Source organism: Procambarus clarkii, chromosome 74, assembly GCF_040958095.1.
Source record: "Procambarus clarkii isolate CNS0578487 chromosome 74, FALCON_Pclarkii_2.0, whole genome shotgun sequence".
Lineage (NCBI taxonomy): Eukaryota > Metazoa > Arthropoda > Malacostraca > Decapoda > Cambaridae > Procambarus > Procambarus clarkii.
This window is the reverse complement of record NC_091223.1, coordinates 18,242,285-18,269,138: the sequence shown is the minus strand read 5'-3', so window position 1 is coordinate 18,269,138 and position 26,854 is coordinate 18,242,285. Positions and strand designations below refer to the sequence as shown.

Here is a 26,854-nt window from a genome sequence, read left to right as displayed (position 1 = left end):
AGTTTATTTGTAAATGTTCCACGCTTGAGCCAGTCAAACAATACATTATGTGATCATCTTCACTATACATGATCTTCACTGTAATATCTTCACTCTGGCCCGCCCTCACAACCTCTGGCGATGTGTCACAATAACGTGGCTAGAGTATGTTGACCAGACCACACACTAGAAGGTGAAGGGACGACGACGTTTCGGTCCGTCCTGGACCATTCTCAAGTCGATTGAGAATGGTCCAGGACGGACCGAAACGTCGCCGTCCCTTCACCTTCTAGTGTGTGGTCTGGTCAACAACCTGATCTGGTCTTCAGAGTCGAGGTTTAGAAAACGGAAGCTGATCGCGTTATCGGAGTCATTTAGAAAGGCTCCAAAGGGTCCAGGAACTGGAGCCCGATGTTGCACCACTTGACTGAGGTCAAGTGGTGCAACTCAGGTAATTAATTGGCAGGACGAGGGGAGGGTGTTGTAAGCCCTCAGCTTTGAGCACTGGAGTGAGTGTGCGGCACTTGTTGATAAAATAATTTAACGTAATATAAAAAACCCTGACAGCTTGAACCTGACGGCTGAGGGGACAGAGCTCGGGATTCGTAGTTCTAAGGTTTCGGGTTCGAACCCCGGCGGAGATGGAAACAAATGGGAAGTTTGTTTCACCCAGATGCATCTGTTCACCTAGTAGTAAATAAGTACCTGGGAGTTAGACAACTGCTACGGGTTGCTTCCTGGGGGTGTGTAACAAGAAGGAGGCCTCGTCGAGGACCGGGCCGCGGGGACGCTAAGCCCCGAAATCTTCTCAAGATAACCTCGAGATAAGAAGATAACCAAAACGCTTAACATGTAAAGTTTAGTTAAAATTGTTTCAACGGTTATCTTGAGTTTATCTTGAGATGATTTCGGGGCTTTTAGTGTCCCCGCGGCCTGGTCCTCGGTGTCCAAATACCAAGCCAAAATAGCCTCACTCAGTAGGAAATGAAAAGGACATTTGCTACAGGACAAGAGGAGACCTGATCACGATATTCATGATTGTTGGAAGCATTTACAAATTGAACAAAAATTCAATGCTTAGCATGAACATCGTCAGAACAAACGGACACAGGTGGAAGCTACGAACTCAGATGAACCATAATGATTAAAGAAAAGTAGCTGTACCAATATATATATATATATATATATATATATATATATATATATATATATATAACTGAAAACTCACACCCCAGAAGTGACTCGAACCCATACTCCCAGTTGCATATTGTCCTGGGGACCATTCAGGCTTGTTCGCATATATATATATATATATATATATATATATATATATATATATATATATATATATATCGTACCTAGTAGCCAGAACGCACTTCTCGGCCTACTATGCAAGGCCCGATTTGCCTAATAAGCCAAGTTTTCCTGAATTAATATATTTTCTCTAATTTTTTTTCTTATGAAATGATAAAGCTACTCATTTCATTATGTATGAGGTCATTTTTTTTAATTGGAGTTAAAATTAACGTAGATATATGACCGAACCTAACCAACCCTACCTAACCTATCTTTATAGGTTAGGTTAGGTTAGGTAGCCGAAAAAGTTAGGTTAGGTTAGGTTGGTTAGGTAGTCGAAAAACAATTAATTCATGAAAACTAGGCTTATTAGGCAAATCGGGCCTTGCATAGTAGGCTGAGAAGTGCGTTCTGGCTAATAGGTACGATATATATATATATATATATATATATATATATATATATATATATATATATATATATATATATATATATATATATATATATGTCGTACCTAGTAGCCAGAACGCACTTCTCAGCCTACTATGCAAGGCCCAATTTGCCTAATAAGTCAAGTTTTCCTGAATTAATATATTTTCTCTAATTTTTTTCTTATGTAATGATAAAGCTACTCATTTCATTATGTATGAGGTCAATTCTTTTTTATTGGAGTTAAAATTAACGTAGATATATGACCGAACCTAACCAACCCTACCTAACCTATCCTAACCTATCTTTATAGGTTAGGTTAGGTTAGGTAGCCGAAAAAGTTAGGTTAGGTTAGGTTAGGTAGGTTAGGTAGTAGAAAAACAATTAATTCATGAAAACGTGGCTTATTAGGCAAATCGGGCCTTGAATAGTAGGCTGAGAAATGCGTTCTGGCTACTAGGTACGACATATATATATATATATATATATATATATATATATATATATATATATATATATATATGCAACAATGATCACAAAAACACTGATCCAAGTATGCAGAATAACCACATATGAAAAATAGAAAATGCTTAACGCGTTTTCGGCTAATTCGCCTTCATCAGAGCAAAGTAGAATGAAGATAAGTTTGCTGATCAGACCTTTATATCCGCCTGGGCAGATCACCTGACCACCAAAAATAAGTGGAGGAAAGGAATTATAAGAAAGAAGGTAACTGCAGAAGGCCTATTGGCCCATACAAGGCAGCTCCTTTTAATATCTCCAAGTGCCATACGTGTTTAAATGATTGCTATATTGTTTTGACGTGCTATATTGAGGCTTAAATAGGGATCCAACTTGTACATACCGGCTATGTACAAGTACCGGCTGGGCTATTCGTACAGCCCAGCAATCCAGTGCATTGTATTTACATTCCAGTTTATGTAATCATTCTATCGACTTCACAGGGGCAAAATGTATTGTTAAAAGTAAGGATTTTGTTGAACGAAACGTGATCGAGTCTGCTCTGATCAAACATTGTAACAACAGCCTTAATGTGAGCCCCGGTATGTACAAGTTGGATCCCTATTTAAGCCTCAATATAGCACGTCAAAACAATATAGCAATCATTTAAACACGTATGGCACTTGGAGATATTAAAAGGAGCTGCCTTGTATGGGCCAATAGGCCTTCTGCAGTTACCTTCTTTCTTATAATTCCTTTCCTCCACTTATTTTTGGTGGTCAGGTGATCTGCCCAGGCGGATATAAAGGTCTGATCAGCAAACTTATCTTCATTCTACTTTGCTCTGATGAAGGCGAATTAGCCGAAAACGCGTTAAGCATTTTCTATTTTTCATATGTGGTTATTCTGCATATATATATATATATATATATATATATAATGTCGTACCTATTAGCCAGAACGCACTTCTCAGCCTACTATGCAAGGCCCAATTTGCCTAATAAGCCAAATTTTCATGAATTAATTGTTCTTCGACTACCTAACCTACCTAACCTAACCTAACCTAACTTTTTCGGCTACCTAACCTAACCTAGCCTATAAAGATAGGTTAGGTTAGGTTAGGTAGGGTTGGTTAGGTTCGGTCATATATCTACATTAATTTTAACTCCAATAAAAAAAATTTGACCTCAAACATAATGAAATGGGTAGCTTTATCATTTCATAAGAAAAAAAATAGAGAAAATATATTAATTCAGGAAAACTTGGCTTATTAGGCAAATCGGGCCTTGCATAGTAGGCCGAGAAGTGCGTTCTGGCTACTAGGTACGACATATATATATATATATATATATATATATATATATATATATATATATATATATATATATATATATATATATAATATTTTCCCAACAAATATGAAATGAACTTTATCATTTCTAATGAAATGATAAAGTTTTAATTATATTATATATGATTGCAATTTTATGTTTGAGTCAAAAGTTACATAGAAATCTGATCAAACCAAACCTTTCCCAACCTAACATTACCTAACATTACCTAACATTACCTAACATTACCTAACATTACCTAACATTACCTAACATTATCTAACATTACCTAACATTACCTAACATTACCTAACATTACCTAACATTACCTAACATTATCTAACATTACCTAACATTACCTAACATTACCTAACATTACCTAACATTACCTAACATTATCTAACATTACCTAACATTACCTAACATTACCTAACATTACCTAACATTACCTAACATTACCTAACATTACCTAACCTAACCTAACATTACCTAACATTACCTAACATTACCTAACATTACCTAACATTATCTAACATTACCTAACATTACCTAACATTACCTAACATAACTGTCAGCAGATCATGTCCTTAATATAATACATTATTATTGTTAGAAAAGAACCAATCTGGAAATATATCTTTGGAAATAACGAAAATCATTCTGTCTGTTAGGCACATCGGACATTGCATACTAGGCCAAGAAGTACTGTTCTGGTTACTAGGCACGACATATTTAAATAAAATATATATTAGAGAGAGAGAGATAATGTTTGCCTGTTAGAGGCCAGATGCTTGACACTAACTAGCCTTACCCAACTATGCAGGGAGACGGAATGATCAGGCAAGCTGGATGCTCGACGGACATTGGTTGGTTGCGTTTGGCCTAAGTTAAATGTTTTATGAACTATTAGAAATTATAAACAGCCATTTTCCTGGATGTTGTCATAGAGTCGCTTGTGAAATGTGGCGCGTGTTTACCGTGGTGTTTAACACTGGCGGTGGATCCGCTCTAATATTACTCCCGCCGTTTACCCGCAGTATATGTTATTATATTAATGGAAATGTCTTTCTGTACATTTGGGTGAGTCTAGGCATCAGGCATCTGGCCTTCAACTGTGGACTGAAAAACATAGACATTCTCTCTTATAGTATACTAGGTTAACCCGGGAGAGACTGGGGTTATCTCCATCTACCCCCTGCCCCCCCATTCCACCCCTCTTCTTTTCCCATCATCCCACATCTCCCCCCCCCCAAATTCCATTCTTACCTTTTTCCCCCCTTTCTTGCTCTCCCATGTCCCCCCCCCCCCTTCTCCTCCCCCTTTCCCTACCGCGCCCCCTCCCTCTCCCCTACAACCTCAGAGAGTCAGATATTTCCATTACATGTACGGGGTACCCAGCAGTGCCCGGGTCGCTTCCCTTTCCACCACTTTCCCACTCTTGACCCACGCCCCCATCCCACTCTTGACCTCCTCGTCTCTTCTTGGTCCTTCCCCTCATTCTCCCCCACTCTTCCCCCCTCTATCCATCATTTCCCCTCTTCCCTCTGTTTCCCCTTGACCCTCTCATCCCCTATACTCTCGTCCCCTGCTCTCCACCTCCTGCTCCCCTTGCAAGACGCACTGAGACAACTATATGGGTCTCTCAAATTGCTTTTCTGCCCTTTTCTGCCTTTGCTTTTTCTGCTTTCCTGCGATCACTAAACTGCACGTTAGTCATGCTTCATAATTTCACATTTAACTCTGTGAAAATGGCCTGGGGCATTTGACCATGGCTCTATTTAATCATGACTCCATTTGAAAATCACCTGGGAAAAATGGCATTTGACCTCCATGAAAATGGTCTTTATAATATTTCTTAAAACATTTAACTTCGTCCTACCCCAGACCAACCTATGTCTGCCCCATACCCCAGACCACATCCCCTGCAGAGCTGGGTGAGGCTAAGTGTCTGGCCTAAAAGTTGAACATTGTGTACTGAAGATATTCTTTAGTAAGAAGGTTGTGGTAGGAACACAGGCAAGGGGTATGTTGGGGTAGACTGAGGTAGATGAGAGAACATGGGGGGTATGTTGGGGTAGACTGAGGTAGAGGGGAGAGCATGGGGGGTATGTTGGGGTAGACTGAGGTAGAGGGGAGAGCATGGGGGGGGTATGTTGGGGTAGACTGAGGTAGATGAGAGAGCATGGGGGGTATGTTGGGGTAGACTGAGGTAGATGAGAGAACATGGGGGGTATGTTGGGGGTAGACTGAGGTAGAGGGGAGAACATGGGGGGTATGTTGGGGGTAGACTGAGGTAGAGGGGAGAGCATGGGGGGTATGTTGGGGTAGACTGAGGTAGAGGGGAGAGCATGGGGGGTATGTTGGGGTAGACTGAGGTAGATGAGAGAACATGGGGGGTATGTTGGGGTAGACTGAGGTAGAGGGGAGAGCATAGGGGGTATGTTGGGGTAGACTGACGTAGAGGGGAGAGCATGGGGGTATGTTGGGGTAGACTAAGGTAGGAAGGGTAAGGGGAAGGGAGTGTGGGAGGCAGAAACAGAGGTAAGACCTTCGATCCTACTCATCACGCGATCTCTTCCTCCCAACCCTTTGTTTCCATACGGCTGGTGACGTCACCGCTCTTTCTCTCCCATTTGGTGTCCCCCTCTCCCCTCACGTCCCCCCCCCTCTCCCCTCACGTCCCCCCCTCTCCCCTCACGTCCCCCCCTCTCCCCTCACGTCCCCCCCTCTCCCCTCACGTCCCCCCCTCTCCCCTCACGTCCCCCCTCTCCCCTCACGTCCCCCCCTCTCCCCTCACGTCCTCCCCTCTCCCCTCACGTCCCCCCCTCTCCCCTCACGTCCCCCCCTCTCCCCTCACGTCCCCCCCTCTCCCCTCACGTCCCCCCCTCTCCCCTCACGTCCCCCCCTCTCCCCTCACGTACCCCCCCTCTCCCCTCACGTACCCCCCCTCTCCCCTCACGTCCCCCCTCTCCCCTCACGTCCCCCCCTCTCCCCTCACGTCCCCCCTCTCCCCTCACGTACCCCCCTCTCCCCTCACGTCCCCCCTCTCCCCTCACGTACCCCCCCTCTCCCCTCACGTCCCCCCTCTCCCCTCACGTCCCCCCCCTCTCCCCTCACGTACCCCCCCTCTCCCCTCACGTACCCCCCCTCTCCCCTCACGTCCCCCCTCTCCCCTCACGTCCCCCCCTCTCCCCTCACGTCCCCCCCTCTCCCCTCACGTCCCCCCTCTCCCCTCACGTCCCCCCCTCTCCCCTCACGTACCCTCCCTCTCCCCTCACGTCCTCCCCTCTCCCCTCACGTCCCCCCCCTCTCCCCTCACGTCCCCTCCCCTCTCCCCTCACGTCCCCCCTCTCCCCTCACGTCCCCCTCTCCCCTCACGTCCCCCTCTCCCCTCACGTCCCTCTCTCCCCTCACGTCCCCCTCTATCCCATGACTCCTGTAACATTCCCCTTCCCTGATGCCCCCTTTCCCGCGGTGCATCGTCTCTCTCTATGTCTCCCCTCTCTTATTTAGGGGAGGGGAGACACAGAGAGAGACCTCTGTTACCTGGCGCCCTCTCACCCCCAGACCCAACTTGCAGGTCAACCCGTTCTTGCACTTGCTTACTGTCAATATTGGCTTATTTAATAAGTGCATATGTGACATACTAATTGATTGTGAATATTTTAGTTTACCTTGAAAAGCTTCATAGAAAACACCGACCTTACCTAACCTTCTTAGTATGTTAAGATAAGCATCTTATTGCTTCTTAATTACAATTATTACTTAACCTATACCGTTGATAGGTTAAGTAATAATTGTAAATATGAAGCAATAAGATGCTTATCTTAACATACTAAGAAGGTTAGGTGAGGTCGGTGTTTTCTATGAAGCTTTTCAAGGTAAACTAAAATATTCACAATCAATTAGTATGTCACATATGCACTTATTAAATAAGCCAATATTGACTGTAAGCAAGTGCGAGAACGGGTTGTCACTGAATGTTTAAAAGACAAAGGCAGTGGACTTATATACTGTGACTCGCAGAGTGCACTCCTGGCATTGAACGCACATAGTAGTGACACCCAGAAAATAGTCAGTGATATTCGAATGAATGTTTTAGCTGCTATAGTAAACAGATTTGAAATTAAATTCCTATGGATACCATCACATGTTGGCATCTCAAGGCATGACACTGTTGATATGCTTGCAAAGACAGCCTGTAGAAAACCAGTGGTAGAAATTGATATGGGTGTTTCATTAGCAGTGATAAAGAGAATACTTAAACAAATATCTAATGAAGATCTCACCGACCTAACAAATTCACAAAGACCTGGGGCCAGATTCGCGAAAGCACTTACGAACCTGCACATCTTTTCTCAATCTTTGGCGGCTTTGTTTCCAATTATTAAACAGTTAATGAGCTCCGAAGCACCAGGAGGCTGTTTATAACAATAACAACAGTTGATTGGCAAGTTTTCATGCTTGTAAACTGTTTAATAAATGTAACCAAAGCCGTCAAAAATTGAGGAAAAATGTACACGTTCGTAAGTGCTTGCGTAACTGCTTCGTGAATCTGGCGCCCGAAAGTTGTAGCTTGAGGCTACCTTGAGGTGCTTCCGGGGCTTAGTGTCCCCGCGGCCCGGTCGTCGACCAGGCCTCCTGGTTGCTGGACTGATCAACCAGGCTGTTGGACGCGGCATTAAACATTATGATAAATATCGTGAGAAGACATTCACATATGGGACTAATAGAATTCCCAACTGTCAGATTTCAGCAGGGTTCGAGACCTGACCAGGGAGGATTGACTGGACATCAGTCCTTAACTGTTCTCTCATGTTCATCCAGAAGTAACTGGGGGTTGTAAACCTGATTAACGGGTCGTGTTCTAGGGGAAAAGTAGTAGTTTTAAGGCTTACCATGAGCTAATGGAAAGGGATAGTTGTGAGCCTATTAACAGGAGCCTCTCTGAACAAATCCACAAGGGCCGTGACGAGGATTCGAACCTACGTCTGAGAGCATCCCAGACGCTACCTTAATCGACTGAGCTACGACATGGTCATAGCTAGAACTTCGGTTTCAACTTTTGACCATGTCGTAGCTCAGCCGATTAAGGCAACGTCTGGGGTGCTCTCGGACGCAGGTTCGAATCCTCATCACGGCCCTTGTGGGTTTGTTCATTTGATGCATCACGCAATTGTGATTTCTGTATGTAAGAAGCCTCTTTGTTAAGTTTGTGAATCTTAGTTCCCTGATCTGAGTCTACTTTGTCTAACATTTTACTAAATTAATGGGAAAACAAAACCAGGTTATTGAATGGATTCGAACTCGTATCTTCAGACTTGGCAGACACACGCCCGGTTGATGCAAGGGGGGGGGGGGTAGAGTCTCGTCGGATCCGCTTCACGTCAAGTCAATGACGCTTTGCGTAATAGTGGCTTTAGGCATTGTATGTACTAACTCTACCTATAAAGCCAACAAACTTTGTAAAATCTATGATTTCCTGTAATTTGTAAAAATTTGTAAAAATTTACAAACTTTGTAAAATCTTTGTAAAATCACAACATCAGAGCGAGGCTGGAGAACCTCCTAAAAAACAATATATAATATTCGTGTTCCTGCGCCGTCGACGCGACTACTGAATGCAAATTGAATCTCTCTGGAGAAGGAGAATCTTTCTTTTTTTCTTATCAAAGGCTTCCGTAAATCTGCTCGAGATAATATATCACATTTTTAAAAGGCAAAATTGGATGTCTTGGCGATGGTAGAAAGAGTAAAAGAAAAAAAAATTAGGTTCGTTACCCCTAAGACAGCGCCGCCAAACACACACCGAAACTACGACGTTGGTACTACGTTCGAATAAGTTTTAACACCTCCTAACCAGTTATAACAACCAATATAGCAAGAGTTGTAACAACGTTCTAATACGTTATAAACACGTTAAGCCAAGATGTAACAACTTTTGTTGCCTCTTGCGTGCGCCGAGGACAGGGATGTTGACTCTTGCGTGCGCCGAGGACAGGGACGTTGACTCTTGCGTGCGCCGAGGACAGGGACGTTGACTCTTGCGTGCGCCGAGGGCAGGGACGTTGACTCTTGCGTGCGCCGAGGACAGGGACGTTGACTCTTGCGTGCACCCAGGACAGGGACGTTGCCTCTTGCGTGCGCCGAGGACAGTTGCTTGGTAACGACTCCCAAGGTAACACAGACGATGTATACTGAAGGAATACCCTGATGGACGTTGTATACTGAAAGTATACTGTGGGGGGCTGGCTAGTGTTTCTCCCAGGGTAAACTGGCGGATATTGTATACTGTGGGAGCTGGCTAGTGTTGCTCCCAGGGTAAACTGGAGGATATTGTATACTGTGGGGGCCGGCTAGTGTAGCTCCCAGGGTAAACTGACGGATATTGTATACTGTGGGAGCCGGCTAGTGTTGCTCCCAGGGTAAACTGGCGGATATTGTATACTGTGGGAGCTGGCTAGTGTTGCTCCCAGGGTAAACTGACGAATATTGTATACTGTGGGGGCCGGCTAGTGTTGCTCCCAGGGTAAACTGACGAATATTGTATACTGTGGGGGCCGGCTAGTGTTGCTCCCAGGGTAAACTGGCGGATATCGTATTCTCAAAGTATACTGTAGGTACCGGCACAGAATTCAGAATCTTTGCAGTATTATTAATAATTCTCTTGTAAGTCAAGTCGCCATTATACGTGGTATTCGATTTTCCAATACGGGTTTGTACAGCTTGCGGCCCACGAGTGGTTTGTACCTGGATTGTACCTGGACAAGGTTCCTGGAGTTGTTCTACTCCCCCATGCCCGGCCTGTGGGTCAGGCTTGCCTAGGGAGAGTTTGGTCCACCAGGCTGTTGCTTGGAGCGGCCCGCAGGCCCACATGTCCACTATAGCCTGGTTGATCCGGCACTCCTTGCAGTGCCAGGTACATACATTTTCAGTGTATATACCTTTACCTGAATAAACATCTTATCTTAATTTTTTTTTGTGTCTATGTGTGACGTATATGTTCTCTGTATCCCTTCTACTTCAGCAATCTCTCCTGCTCTGAAGGGGAAAGTGAGTACTGAGCAGTATTCAAGACGGGACAACACCAGTGACTTAGATTTAGATGTTTAGATTTAGATGTTTAGATTTAGATGTTTATTCAGGTAAGGTATATACATACAAGTGATGTTACATTAATGGATTGATATATAGATAGAGCTAGTACATACAATGCCTAAAGCCACTTTGAAGAGTACTTGAAGAGTACACTTGAAGAGTACAACCATTATGATGGATCCCTGGATGTGAAGGTTCTCGTTATCCATCCTATCATGATGACCAAACCCCACAGAGCTACGCTCGTGGTGTCCCGTCTTCCCAGCACTCATACGACAAAGAGTACTGGGAAGACGGGACACCACGAGCGTAGCTCTCATCCTGTAACTACACTTAGGTAATTACACACCAGAAGATGGAAGGGAAGGGAAGTTAGTAATTACCAAGAGAAGGCGCCAAGCCGGGAAGGCTATGTAGCACCAGCAAGCGAAGGGAATTATCAGGGGGAAAGTATCCTGTATTTTGTTTTAGGTCTTAATAAAGTGTACATCTTCAAGAAGAAACTAGATAGTTTCCTCCAAGGAGTGCAGGACCAACTGGGCTGTGGTGGGTATGTGGGCCTGCGGGCCGCTCCAAGCAACAGCCTGGTGGCCCAAACTCTCACAAGTCAAGCCTGGCCTCGGGCCTGGCTTAGGGAGTAGAAGAACTCCCAGAACCCCATCAACCAGGTATCTTTATTGTGACCGAGTCTAAGTACCTGGAATTGATCAGTGTTAAACATCATGCACAAAGACATCACATTAACGTGATGTATCAATGAGGACATCAGTAGGAGCCGTGTGCAGGATTCGAACCTATGTTCTAGGTACTCCCAATTCCAAGCAAACGCCTTACACCACTACATGGTAAAAAGCATTGCAACCTCGGAGAACCCGCGAGAGCTTAAACTTGTAGCCCGCGAGAGCGTAACTTGTAGCCCGCGAGAGCCTAAGTTGTAGCCAGAGGGACCTTAACTTATAATCCGCAAGAGCTTAACTTAACAATCCGCGAGTACATAACTTTTAGCCCGCGAGAGCTCGGCTTGTAAAGCATGAACGCTTAACTTGAAGTCTGCGAGAGCTTAACTTATAGTCCTCTACAGCTTAATTAGTAACCCGCGAGAGCTTAACTTGCGGCATATTTCGCCTACGCGAGAATGTCTCACCCACGCTGGAATGTCTCACCCACGCTGGAATGTCTCACCCACGCTGGAATGTCTCACCCACGAGAGAGTAGTACAGTAGTGGACGCTGGTTCGTACATAGACGTATTCGAGTACGTCCTGAGCACGTCTACGTACTCAGGACGTAGAGACGTACAGTGTACGTATTAGATTATTTGTAGACAGCGAAAATGCTAACCAAAATGCATACAGTTGTCAATCATACAAAAATATCTGTATAATGTCTGTATCATTATAATATATCAGTATAATGTCAGTATAATGTGTGAGGATAATATGTCAGCCCTCCCAGATAGTCAGAATATGGACACCTCGGCTTAAATTCATAATTAACATTATCGTATTGCCGAGCTTCAAATGCTAATGACGTTCAAGTCATTACGGAGTCTTCACTAACGAGCAACAACTACATGGAACACCATCAATTACCTGTGCTGGGGAATGCCAGACGGACGTGGCCGTGTGGGAATGGCGACGCCAGTGACCGCGGGAAAAGCTCACAACCGCAGCCAACTTGTGAAGTTGGTAGCGAGTTGAGAGGCGCATTAGGTAGTCAGATGGAGGAATTCCGTACTGCAACCGACGTCAACAGTTTCGAGCTTCATTTGTTTCGATTTTGTGGTTTCTCTTCCATGTGAATGTTTACTAAGTTTCTATAAAGTTAGAGAAAAATAACACGGTTTTTTCTACGGTAAAATTAAATTGTAGATCTATAATTATAGATCTATATTTAATATTATGGTAAATATTGGTTTAAACTTGGCGCGCTGTACGTGGTACTCACCTAGTTGTACTCACCTGGTTGTGTTTGCGGGGGTTGAGCTTTGGCTCTTTGGTCCCGCCTCTCAACCGTCAATCAACAGATGTACAGATTCCTGAGCCTATTGGGCTCTATCAGGTGAGGGTTGCCAGGAGTTTCCATTGGAGGATGCTGTTCCCTTGAGACGTGTGTGTGTGTGTGTGTGTGTGTGTGTGTGTGTGTGTGTGTGTGTGTGTGTGTGTGTGTGTGTGTGTGGGTTCCTACACAACTTTCGTCTCTCAGGCATCCGGTCATACACACTTCTGCATTATCTTGTACCTGGAACTTTGCCGCCACTTTATCTGCTCTCGTGGTTTTGAGGATATCCTCAAAATTCAAATTTGGCCAGTGTAGGCTGATTAAAATGACCCTGTATGACAAACCATCCTGTGAAATGTGGGTTTTAATAAGTAATTAGCGCTTGACACAAACTATGTAACCTTCTATATAGTCTAGAGTAGCTGCATTAATACCAGTTAAAGTATGTTAATTAACAAAAATAAAATAAAAAAATTATGAAGCCTAACACAAAAAAAAACTGATGCGTGTCTTGAATATAAAATTAGTTCAGTGATTTACACGAATATAATTATAAACATGTAGTTATTTGAAGTGTGTTGATATAAAGTAAGCACGATATTATTCCTCTTGTCAGGCTAATGTCTGTAATTACCGTTACTAATGACAAGGCTTCATATCATCTGGCATGATATAGCCACTTTTAATGGATTCAGTGTTAGATTTGTATGTGATTTAGTAACTATAGTGCAGTTGGGTCCGTATTAGAGATCTGCTGAATAGTACGAAATTGAACAGTTCAAAACAAGATTGACAAAAATCACCTAAGTACTTTATTGCTGTTTGGTAATTGAATTATTTAATTTGTATACCAAATTTTCAGTACTTTATAAATTCCGTAAACAACAGTATCATCAACATTTTCTTTTAATTTTGTGCAATTATTAAAATACGCAACCCCAGATACACACCCCCAGATACACATCCCCAGATACTCAGCCCCAGATACACACCCCAGATACTCAGCCCCAGATACTCAGCCCCAGATACACACCCCAGATACTCAGCCCCAGATACACACCCAGATACACACCCCCAGATACACCCCCCCAGATACTCAGCCCCAGATACACAGCCCCAGATACACCCCCCAGATACACACCCCCAGATACACAGCCCCAGATACTCAGCCCCAGATACTCAGCCCCAGATACACCCCTCAGATACACACCCCCAGATACACACCCCAGATACACACCCCAGATACACCCCCCAGATACACACCCCCAGATACACACCCCCAGATACACACCCCCAGATACTCAGCCCCAGATACTCAGCCCCAGATACACAGCCCCAGATACACCCCCCAGATACACACCCCCAGATACACACCCCAGATACACACCCCCAGATACACACCCCAGATACACACCCCAGATACACACCCCCAGATACACACCCCAGATACTCAGCCCCAGATACTCAGCCCCAGATACACACCCCAGATACTCAGCCCCAGATACAAACACCCCAGATACACACTCCCAAATACACCCCCCCAGATACACACACCCCAGATACACCCCCCCCCCCCCCAGATACACACCCCCAGATACACACCTCCAGATACACACCTCCAGATACACACCCCCAGATACAACCCCCATATACACCCCCCCAGATACACCCCCCAGATACACACCCCAGATACACACCCCTAGATACACACACACCCAGATACACACACACCCAGATACACACCCAGATACACCCCCCAGATACACACACCCAGATACACACACCCCCAGATACACACCCAGATACACCCCCCCAGATACACCCCCCAGATACACACACCCAGATACACACACACCCAGATACACACACACCCAGATACACCCCCCAGATACACACACCCAGATACACATACACCCAGATACACACACCCAGATACACCCCCCAAGATACACACACCCAGATACACACCCCCAGATACACACACACACACCCAGATACACCCCCCAGATACACACACCCAGATACACGCCCCCACAGATACACCCTCCAGATACACCCCCCCCCAGATACACACACCCAGATACACCCAGACACACACACCCAGATACACCCCTCCCAGATACACACCCCCAGACACACACCCCCAGACACCCACCCCCAGACACACACCCAGATACACCCAGATACACACACACCCAGATACACACCCAGATACACACCCCCAGACACTCACCCCCAGACACACACCCAGATACACATCCCCAGACACACACCCCCAGGTACACACACCCAGATACACACACCCCAGACACACACACCCAGATACACACCCAGATACACACACCCAGACACACACCCCCAGACACACACCCAGATACACATCCCCAGACACACACCCCCAGATACACCCCCCCAGACACACACACCCAGACACACACACCCAGATACACACCCAGATACACCCCCCCAGATTCACACCCCCCCAGATTCACACCCCCAGATACACCCCCCAGATTCACACCCCCAGATACACCCCCCCCAGAGTCACACCCCCAGATACACCCCCCCCAGTCACACCCCCAGATACACCCTCCCCCCCAGAGTCACACCCGCAGATACACCCCCCAGAGTCACACCCCCAGATACACCCCCCCAGAGTCACACCCCCAGATACACCCCCCCCCAGAGTCACACCCCCAGATACACCCCCCCCAGAGTCACACCCCCAGATACACCCTCCCCCCCCCCCAGAGTCACACCCCCAGATACACCCTCCCCCCCAGAGTCACACCCCCAGATACACCCTCCCCCCAGAGTCACACCCCAGATACACCCCCCCAGAGTCACACCCCCAGATACACCCCCCCAGAGTCACACCCCCAGATACACCCCCCAGAGTCACACCCCCAGATACACCCCCCCAGAGTCACACCCCCAGATACACCCCCCCAGAGTCACACCCCCAGATACACCCCCCCAGAGTCACACCCCCAGATACACCCTCCCCCCAGAGTCACACCCCCAGATACACCCCCAGATACACCCCCCCCCCAGAGTCACACCCCCAGATACACCCCCCCCAGAGTCACACCCCCAGATACACCCCCCAGAGTCACACCCCCAGATACACCCCCCCCCAGAGTCACACCCCCAGATACACCCCCCAGAGTCACACCCCCAGATACACCCCCCAGAGTCACACCCCCAGATACACCCCCCCCAGAGTCACACCCCCAGATACACCCCCCAGAGTCACACCCCCAGATACACCCCCCCAGAGTCACACCCCCAGATACACCCCCCAGAATCACACCCCCAGATACACCCCCCCCAGTCACACCCCCAGATACACCCCCCCCCCCAGAATCACACCCCCAGATACACCCCACCCCCCAGAGTCACACCCCCAGATACACCCCACCCCCCAGAGTCACACCCCCAGATACACCCCCCCCCCCCAGAGGAAATACTACAAGCTTGCTGGATATAGAGTCAGCAAAACATTCACCTGAGGTTAGTGTTATATTTAACTTTAGATAAATAATGAATGCCAGATTTTAAGAAATATAATGAAAGTTATTATTCATTCTACTTAAATGTACAGTATAGATAAGGTGAACATGTTTTGCATTTTATCCAAAGCCTAGCTCCCTCGCTCCTTAAGGGAGCCGGTCGGCCGAGCGGACAGCACACTGGACTTGTGATCCTGTGGTCCCGGGTTCGATCCCGGGCGTCGGCGAGAAACAATGGGCAGAGTTTCTTTCACCCTATGGGTGAAAGACCACCCTTTCACCCTTTCACCAATTCTTCTGGTTCTGTTGTAATATGAGGTTGATCCAGACAACTTCTTGAAAAGGTCAGATGTGACACAAGGAGCAACGGATTCAAGCTCAACAAGCCACAGTGTACGACTGAAATCAAATGTTTTTTGCACCCACAGGGTTATAAAACTATGGAACCGCCTACCCGCCGAAGCTGTAAATGCCAAAAAAATGTTAAATTTTAAGATCCAGTTTGAAAAAAAATGATAAATGAGGTGACCTTTGACAGGTCGCCGGCTTCCTGTCCTCGTCGAGGCCTAATAGTGTTGGTGGCCTTCGGGTAAATTCATATAAATAATTCAGATTTTATTGTAGTTTTTATTTATATATACAAGAGTTGTTACATTCTTGTATAGTCACTAGCACGCGTAGCGTTTCGGACAAGTCCTTAATCCTAATGTTCCGTGGAATACGACCCACCAAATCGTTTAACAGCCAGGTACCCATTCACTGCTGGGTGAACACAGGCTACAGTTAAGGATTGACGCCTAGTCAATCCTTCCAGGCCAGGATGCGAACCCAGGCCAAAGCGCTGGCGAAAAGCCAGGCGAGTATGTTACCACTTCACCACGAGGACTGCTAGATTCTACCCACAAACTTGTTACCTCGACTTTACTTGCCCAGGACCCTCTTATAAGTAGTTCTCAGTTCACCCTATACCTTCATGTTGACCAGACCACACACTAGAAGGTGAAGGGACGACGACGTTTCGGTCCGTCCTGGACCATTCTCAAATCGATTGTGAGACTTGAGAATGGTCCAGGACGGACCGAAACGTCGTCGTCTCTTCACCTTCTAGTGTGTGGTCTGGTCAACATTCTTCAGCCACGTTATTGTGACTCATCGCCTGTATACCTTCATGTTAACACCAAGTTCATCACTGATCCAAGTACCTCGTGTTTATCCACGAGTCCGCCCGCGCAAGAACCAACAGTTAGCAACACATTCTACACAAGTATTCACTGTTAATACAGGGTTGTATACTCGTCAACAAGCCTCATGTTAACTAACATTAATCTCATGTTTAGTGTAAGTACTACACTAACGGAACGCATCCACCCCCAAAGAGTGGCAGTTCTACTACAATTCTCACAAACCCTGTTCTGCTGTTATTAAAAATAACTCGTGCAAACTGTCCCTGTTCTTCATTCCGAAGAACCTATTGGTTAAGCCGGTGTGTGGTCAATACTCCCTCGACTGGATACATGTAAAGGACGCGTTTCACCATCCGTCAGCGACATGCGTCAGGGCCAATAACATTGTGAAACGACCTTTTAAGAGTTGACTTTTCAACTGCCTTTCCGAGTGAAGAACAAATGGGAAATATAGAGAAAATTCGTGCTAGTCATCATCTAACCCCCAGTCATGTTCACACACACACACACACACACACACACACACACACACACACACACACACACACACACGTGTGTGTGTGTGGCTAGTGAAACATTACTAATGGAACATCTGGGGCGAAAAAACTTTGTAACACAACATCAACATGGGTTCAGGGATGGTTGGTCCTGCCTCACAGGATTAATTGAATTCTACGACCAGGCAACAAAAATCAGGCAAGAAAGAGGGGTGGCAGACTGCATATTTTTGGATAGCCACAAAGCCCTTGATACAGTACCACGCACACAAGAGACTATGGAACTATGGAAGTGCACAAGCTGGAGATGCAGGCAGGAGTGAAAGTGAAGGTACTACTACATTGGATAAGGGAGTATCTTAGCAACAGAAGACAGCGAGTCACTGTGAGAGCTGAGGTCTGAGAGTGGCAAGGTGTCAACAGAGGAGTCCCACAGGGATCAGTTCTTGGACTTGTACTGTTTCTGATATGTAAATGATCTCCCAGAGGGAATAGACTCGTTCCTCTCAAAGTTTGCTGATGGTGCAAAAATTATGAGGAGGATTAAGGCTGAGGAAGATAGAATGAGGCTACACGATGACCTAGACAAACTGAAGGAATGATCCAACAAATGGCTACTAAAGTTCAGCCCAAGTAAATGTAAGGTAATGAAACTAGACGGAGGAAACAGGAGGCCAGACACAGGATATCGAGTGGGAAATGAAGTCCTTCATGAAATGGATAGAAAGATCTAGGAGTTGATATCACGCCAAACCTCTCTCCTGATGCCCACATCAAAAGAATAACATCGGCGGCGTATGCGAGGCTGATTAACATCAGAACTGCCTTCAGGAACCTGTGTAAGGAATCATTCAGAATCTTGTATACCACACATGAAAGACCAATCCTGGAGTATGCGGCCCCAGCATGGAGCCCGTACCTTGTCAAGCACAAGACGAAGTTGGAAAAAGTAAAGAGGTATGCCACTAGGCTAGTTCCAGAACTAAGAGGCATGAGTTACGAGGAAAGGCTGCGGGAAATGCACTTCACGTCGCTGGAAGACAGAAGAGTAAGGGGAGACATGATCACTACCTACAAAATTCTCAGAGGAATTGACAGGGTAGATAAGGATAAACTGTTTAACACTCGTGGTACGTGAACAAGGGGACACAGGTGAAACTGAGTACCCAATGAGCCACAGGGACGTAAGAAAGAGCTTTTCAGTGTCAGAGTAGTTAATAGATGGAATGCATTAGGCAGTGATGTGGTGGAGGCTGACTCCATACACAGTTTCAAGTGTAGATATGATAGAGCCCAATGGGCTCAGGAATCTGTACACCAGTTGATTGACGGTTGAGAGGCGGGACCGAAGAGCCAGAGCTCAACTCCCGCAAGCATAACTAGGTAAGTACACACACATACACACACGGCCTCGCGGCTGAGTGGATAGCGCCTGTGGGTCGTAATCCTAATTAATGGCCAGGGTTCGATTCCTGGTGGAGACGGAAACAAGTGGGAAGAGCTTCTTTCACCCTGACGCCCCTGTTCTAGTAAATAGGTACCTGGAAGATAGACAGCTGCTACGGGCAGCTTCCTGGGAATGTGTGTGTGTATGCGTGTGATATAAATAGTAGATATGAGTAAAGAAAATAGGTCTGGAATCAGTACATTAGACAATCGAAGGTTAGGAAAGTCCCTATAGGTACAAATAGTAAATATACACACATTCTGTCAATGTAATGAGAGCACATCAAGGGGAAACATTAGTAAATGTGAACAGAAAGCAAAATGGTAACATTTCGGTGGGTTACAGACCTGTATCAAGTTGTGACACCAACTTATAATGGTCCAGGACGGAACGAAACGTCGACACGTTATTTTTCTCTTTGAGTGTGGTTTAGGTTACTAATTTTAAATCGTATTATTGTTAATTACTATCCGCGTTAGTAAGTAGAGCAGCAACATCAAGACTAAGCAGCGTTTCCCCGTTGACGTTATTCTCTCTTTCCTTAGAAGACGTCTGAGGACAATCTTCGACTCCCGCCTCCTACTGATGTCTTCCTCGATCTCATTATAATTTCATTCCGTGATAGGCTTTCGCAACATCGAGTGTGCGATATGTTGTCTATATTCCATGAAGATTTTTTTTCATAAATTTCACTGTACCTATAAAAAAAATGTTACAAACAATGCGTTCGATGCTGAACTTGGGGTTCCTTACTGCGTACATCAGACGGGGCTGCGGTAGTCTCCCTGCAATTGTTATTCATTTGAAATATACATTTTACTACTGTCCAACCACTTGGACTGGACTGTAGAGCGACGATCTCGTTTCGTGTAGTTCGGCGTTCAATCCCCGACCGTCCAAGTGGTTGGGCACCATTCCTTCCCCCCGTCCCATCCCAAATCCTTATCCTGACCCCTTCCATGTGCTATATAGTCGTAATGGCTTGGGGCTTTCCCCTGATTACTCCCTCCCTCCTCACTTCATTGCTTTAGCTGATTCCATTTGTCCACTTCTCTGATGACAAAAATATCTATATCTGTGGCTTATTCTGGTTCTTTGTTTCCCCTGAGTTCCCTAGTACCATCTATGTCAACAAATCTGTCCTCCATGTCTATCACCTGATAATTGTTTATGTCGTGATCATATCTCTCCCGATTTCTCTCTCTCTCTTCCCGTTCAGAGAGTTCTCTTTTCCGGTTCTCTCTTAAGATGCTTCGATAAATAGTTTTCTGGATGTAAGTAATGTGTACTCTTCAACAGAAGTGTATATATAAGATGAACTAGATATAACAGAGTGCCACAAGGGATTACTGTTGGGTCCAATTTTGTTCATTTTCATAGACTAAGTAACACCGATAATGACGAAACGTCGTCGTCCCTTCAATTTCTAGTGTGTGGTCTGGTCAACACCGATAATGACGAAACGTCGTCGTCCCTTCAATTTCTAGTGTGTGGTCTGGTCAACACCGATAATGACGAAACGTCGTCGTCCCTTCAATTTCTAGTGTGTGGTCTGGTCAACACCGATAATGAGTTATGCTATGCAGGAAAAAAACACAACTTGACGAAGAAGAGCTGAAAATAAATTCCAACAAGTTTTAGAAGTGTATAGATAATATAGCGTTAAGATTTGCGTAGGTGCACAGTGCTTCTGATAGCCAACAGGCGGGGATCCCTGAGTTAAGACTTGTCGCCTTGCTAACACGAATACGTAAATACAGTCGTGACATGATCAATACATACAAGATCTTTAGAGACATTGATTAATAACGTGTCCATTGATAGACAGTCAAGTATAAACAGAAGGAGATGGGGGAAGGGGGGGGGGGTTAGATATCAAGATGGGATGTAAGGGATTCCTCGATAGTAGGACGTAAGGAAATATTTCTGTAGCGAGAGTAAGATGTAAGGAAACATTTCCTGGGCGGGAGAAGGCTGTAAGGAAACATTTCCTGGGCGGGAGAAGGCTGTAAGGAAACATTTCCTGGGCGGGAGAAGGCTGTAAGGAAACATTTCCTGGGCGGGAGAAGGATGTAAGGAAACATTTCCTGGGCGGGAGAAGGATGTAAGGAAACATTTCCTGGGCGGGAGAAGGATGTAAGGAAACATTTCCTGGGCGGGAGAAGGATGTAAGGAAACATTTCCTCAGCAGCAGGAGGAGGAACGACTAGTTTAGGCTTACTTCATACAGTTCCATAAGAGTTTATAAGAAGCAAGATTTAAGGTAAGAAATATCTACATCAGGCTACTGAGAGTGAAAAGCTGAAGCTGAAGCTCGATCCTGCAGTTAGGTGAGTACATACCCAAGTGTCTTCCAATTAGGAAGACAAATATTAATATTACAACAAAATATCAATTATTGTTTAAATAATACTAACAGTTGACCTGTTTCCAGATGTTGGGTATTAGCATGCATAGGGGTACAGGGCTACTACTGAATGCATCAATGACTTTCTTTAGTTAATGCCCATTATGTAAGTTAAGTAAATGTACTATTTTTTTACATTAAGGGCACTATTTTAAGAAAATCGGTCATGTTTACCCCGATGACCTTTGAATATATGCGTGGCTAGTAGTCTATCCGGCGCCTACTGCTATGCGGCACGCAAATGGAAACAGATCAATGAAAATTATCGTCGATTACAAAGCCTGACCTGCCTCCTAGCTGTGGGATGGTCGCTACTGAATTCCTGGCCCATACCCAGAGCCGCCCTGCTCTTCTCGCTCCCTGACGACGACAGTGTCAAGCGTTCGTCCTTGTTCTCCGTGTACATCTGCGTGTTATTGTTGTGTTTCGTGTTGCTTGAAGCGCTTTGCAGGAGAGGAAGGATGGTGAGCGGTTGTTGACCGATGACTGACTGTGGACGTGATTGTGGGCGGGTGGTGGTGCTGCCGGTGGTGATGGTGAAGACGCCAGTTGCTGTCGAATACCGTCTGCATGCGGGAGGCCGTGGCCACGGGAGGTAGTCTGTAGGGTGAGTGCGTGGAAGGCTGAAGTGCCAGAGGGAAGGAGGCGGCGGAGACGTTGGCGCCCTCAACGCGGCTGGGCTCCAGTATGGCGGGTAATGTGGTGGCGATGGAGGTAGGCTCTGGGGGCACCGGTGGAGCCTCGGGGGAGCTGGTGGTGGTGGTGACGACGATGGCTGGTGATGCTTCGTCCTTCCTGGGACTGCCACTCCTCTTCCTCCAACCACTGCCCAACTTGCCGCCTCTTCCCTCGGTGGTTGCAGAGGTGTCTTTTCTACCCCCCGCCGGAGCGGTGACGGGTGAGGACTGTCCTGGCGCAGGAGACAAGCTGCTCCTGCTGCTGCTGCTGCGTCTCTTGCAGCATTTTCAGAGCTTGTCTGCGGTAAGAGGTATACATCGGAATAAAATCTTAATAGTAAATGCACTAAATTTTCTTATTTGAACATGACCGTCGACCTCTAAACACTTCCTTGCTACAAGAAGCGCACTCTAAAGTCAAACGAGTTCTTCTGATGTTCATCGTGTTTGTTCAAAAACTTGGCACAAACTTCACGTGATCGTTAAGTGTCTCGGGAGTGCAACAAAGCTCCGGGAGTCAACCAGCGAACAACTTACTTTCAAGTGAGTAAATGACGCCGTGATCAAGTAGGCAGTGATATTCCCGCTCCATTGATCAGGCGTGTAACAGGCATCCCTGCCCCTCACTAGCCACCTCTGTCTGCACCTTCCTCCTCCTCCTTCTCCTCCTTCCTCTTGCAATTTACACACTGCCTTCATCCTAGTTTAACTTTTTTTCCACCACACCGTATCTATGACAACACCACACACCAAACACACATGCTTCGGCCGCAGGATATAAACCCCAAAGTATCTCTATGGTCTCGCTGGTAAGGAAGGGTGCAGTGAGGACGAGGGGTAACAATAGCCACAGTTACCTCCCCCAGGGCGCCAGCAAGGGGAGAGAGAGAGAGAGACAGAGGGAGGGAGACCGCCGGGGTGTTGCACGTGACGTGGCTGGTGAAGAACTGCCACCTTACCGCACCGCGCGCGCCACCCCCACCAACCCTCCTGTAATATTCACTTGCCTTGTCCGATTCCTCTAAGTCAGCCTCTGCTAGTTTTTGTCTCTGCGTTCTAGACTTCAATTACTAACTGCCGTTCACATTAGCTAAGCATAGGAGAAAACATAACATGTATAGTTTTTTCCAGTTATGACATAATTAAGACATAGACAATATGACATAATTAAGACAATATGGTCTTAGACATTAAGGTCGCCTTAACAAACCAGCATGCAAATCCCGCCTATATGTAGACGGATTATAATTATAGGGATTATTGCTCTGGGTTTGATTCAAGTTCAAGTTTATGGAGGTAAGAAAATAGACACTAAAAGGATAGAGTAGTTTAGGCTATTTATGCCCCTCTTTGAGGCAGATTCCATCAGTTTATAATAAAGAGTTAAAGACTCCGTCTTTGTGTGTTTATGTCTGAACTTAGATGTGTTTAACTTGTATCAACGGGGTAACTTGCTCTAGCTCTAAAGCCCCGCCTCATATATATTGTGGTTTGTTTATTTATGACCTCGCGACGTTTTAGTATATTGCAGTACTCGCATTTGTTGGGAATGGTGGTTGCTTTAACCACATTTTGGTCAAGGTCATTCAACCAGTTTACCACTCTCACTACAGCCAAGTATTTTCGTAGAAGTATATATGTATTTTAGCTTTATTAAATTATATATAATATAATATATTATATATATTTAATATTATTTATTAAATTATATATAATATAATATATTATATATATTTAATATATATATATATATATATATATATATATATATATATATATATATATATATATATATATATATATATATATATATATATATATATATAAGTTGCGGCTCTTAACTTTTAGGGGGGGGGATAAATTTTGATCAGGGGATAATTTTGATCATGATGACGATGTCAACGCCATCTGCTGAGCGCACCTGACCCCAATTCTTGTTCCCCAGGGTGCAACCAACAACAGTTACCTAACTCCATGGTATCTTCTATTTACAGCTAGGTGAACAGAGGCATCGAAAGAAAATAAAAGCGCCCAACCGTCGCAGTTCTAACTGGGGATTGAACATGAAATCCTCGGTTGTGAGTTGAGGACGTAGACCACTGCATATTTACTTCTAGTAGTTCCTGTCCTCATAACTCATTCGTGTATATATATATATATATATATATATATATATATATATATATATATATATATATATATATATATATTAGAACTTGCATTTCCCTGATTTTATATCTACTTTTGAGTGAGGTGGGAAGGGTGATGTGGCATTACATTTGAGTGAGGTGGGAAGGATGATGTGGCATTAGAGGATATCAATAGGGTATTAAAAGTATCAACACAAGACAGAACACGAAACAATGGATATTGAATAGAAGTGTTTGTAGAAAGCCTATTGGTCCATATTTCTTGATGCTTCTATATTGGAGCGGAGTCTTGAGGTGGGTAGAATATAGTTGTGCAATAATTGGCTGTTGATTGCTGGTGTTGACTTCTTGATGTGTAGTGCCTCGCAAACGTCAAGCCGCCTGCTATCGCTGTATCTATCGATGATTTCTGTGTTGTTTACTAGGACTTCTCTGGCGATAGGTCTGGTTATGGGAAGAGATTATATGTTCCTTAATGGAGCCCTGTTGCGTTATGCATCGTTAATCGCCTAGAAAGAGATGTTGTTGTCTTGCCTATATACTGAGTTCTTTGGAGGCTTACAGTCCCCAAGAGGGCATTAGAAGGTATAGACGACAGTTAGTCTCTTTTAAAGCGTTCTGCTTTCGTGTCTGGAGAGTTTCTCATGAGTAGGCTTGGCCGTTTTTTCTGGTTTTATAGTAAACCAAAAATATATATATTTATATATATAACCAAAAATGTATAAAACCAAAAAACGGCCAACCTACTCATGAGAAACTCTCCAGACACTTGAAACTGTATATGGAGTCAGCCTCCACAACATCACTGCCTAATGCATTCCATCTGTTAACTACTCTGACACTGAAAAAATAAAATAAATAAATAAATATGTTTATTCAGGTAAGGTACTATACATACAAGTGATGTTACATTAATGGATTGATATATAGATAGAGCTAGTACATACAATGCCTAAAGCCATTATTACGCAATGCGTTTCGGGCAAGCAGTTGTTTCTAACGTCCCTGTGGCTCATTTGGGTACTCAGTCTCCACTTGTGTCCCCTTGTTCGTGTCCCAGCCGTGTTAAATAATATATCTTTGTCTAACCTGTGAATTCCCCCTGATAGCTGAGTAGACAGCGCTCTGTTCTTGTAATCCTAGGTTCCGGGTTCGATCCCGGTGACGGCAGAAACAAAATGGGCAGAGTTTATTTCACCCTGATGCACCTGTTACCTAGCAATAAATAGGTACCTGGGGGTTATACAGCTGTTACGGGCTACTTCCTGGGTGTGTGTGCGTGTGGGGGGGGGGGAATTAGTTAGAAGTAGTAACAGTTGAATGATTGACAGTTGAGAGGCGGGACCAAAGAGCCAGAGCTCAACCCCCGCAAGCACAATTAGGCGAGTACAATTAGGTGAGTTCACACAGGAAGCAGCCTCTAACAGCTGTCTAACTCCCAGGTACCTATTTATTGCTAAATGAACAGGTCATCAGGGTGAAAGAAACTCTGCCCATTTGTTTCCGCCTCCGCCGGGGATCGATCCCCGGACCCTAGAACTACGAACTTCGAGTGCTGTCCACTCAGCCACCCGGCCCCCCTTGTAGGCCTGTAGTAGTTTGTTTGGGCGTGAAGCCTTTTGTGAACTCTGAGGCCTTCGGTCCCACTCGTTGCAGTGGCGTTTCGGCTCAACCCCCGCAAGAACAACTAGGTGAATACACACACACACACACACACGTACATGGGTGTGCGTGTACATGTGGAGCACGTTCATGAGTGTTCGTGTACATGTGGAGCACGTTCATGAGTGTTCGTGTACATGTGGAGCACGTTCATGAGTGTTCGTGTACATGTGGAGCACGTTCATGAGTGTTCGTGTACATGTGGAGCACGTTCATGAGTGTTCGTGTGAGCGTATGTGTCTACCGGTATGGATTTTGTTTTCCATCCACACACACACACATCCCCAGGAAGCAGCCCGTAGCACCTAACTCCCAGGTACCTATTTGCTGCTAGGTAACAGGGGCATCAAGGGTGAAAGAAACTCTGCCTATTTGTTTCCTCCAAAGGTCCGGGGATCGATCCCCGGATCCTTAGACTACGAACCCCTAGCGCTGTCCACTCAGCCACAAGGCCACCCTCTGGTGTGTGAGCGTGTATGCATGTGCAAGCACATGCATAGCTATGTGCACGCATGTACACCTGCACGAGCACATGGACGTGTGTGCACGTGTTAGGAGGTTGGCGCGGGTTCCCGCCGGTTCCAACTGTGTTTACATCCGGCAGCGGCCAGTACCACCCGCTCACGAACGCTCGCAGTTGCTAGGTTATCCCTGTGTTGACGCCCACACCAATCCGGTCAATGTTATCGTTCTCGTACCTTTCCAGGGTTCATCAAGCATTTA

General features: G+C 45.5%; 1 protein-coding gene across 1 annotated transcript in view; it reads right to left on the bottom strand.

The window, feature by feature from the left end:
* The window catches only part of LOC123767387 (uncharacterized), a gene marked incomplete at its 5' end in the record, with an annotated part of 61,279 nt that extends 38,675 nt beyond the window's left edge, over positions 1–22,604 (bottom strand). The window contains 2 exon segments of the mRNA XM_045757049.2: positions 21,929–22,189; positions 22,191–22,604. Of these exon segments, the coding sequence (XP_045613005.2) occupies positions 21,929–22,189; positions 22,191–22,604 (675 nt within the window).
* Between the last annotated feature and the right edge of the window lie 4,250 nt (positions 22,605–26,854).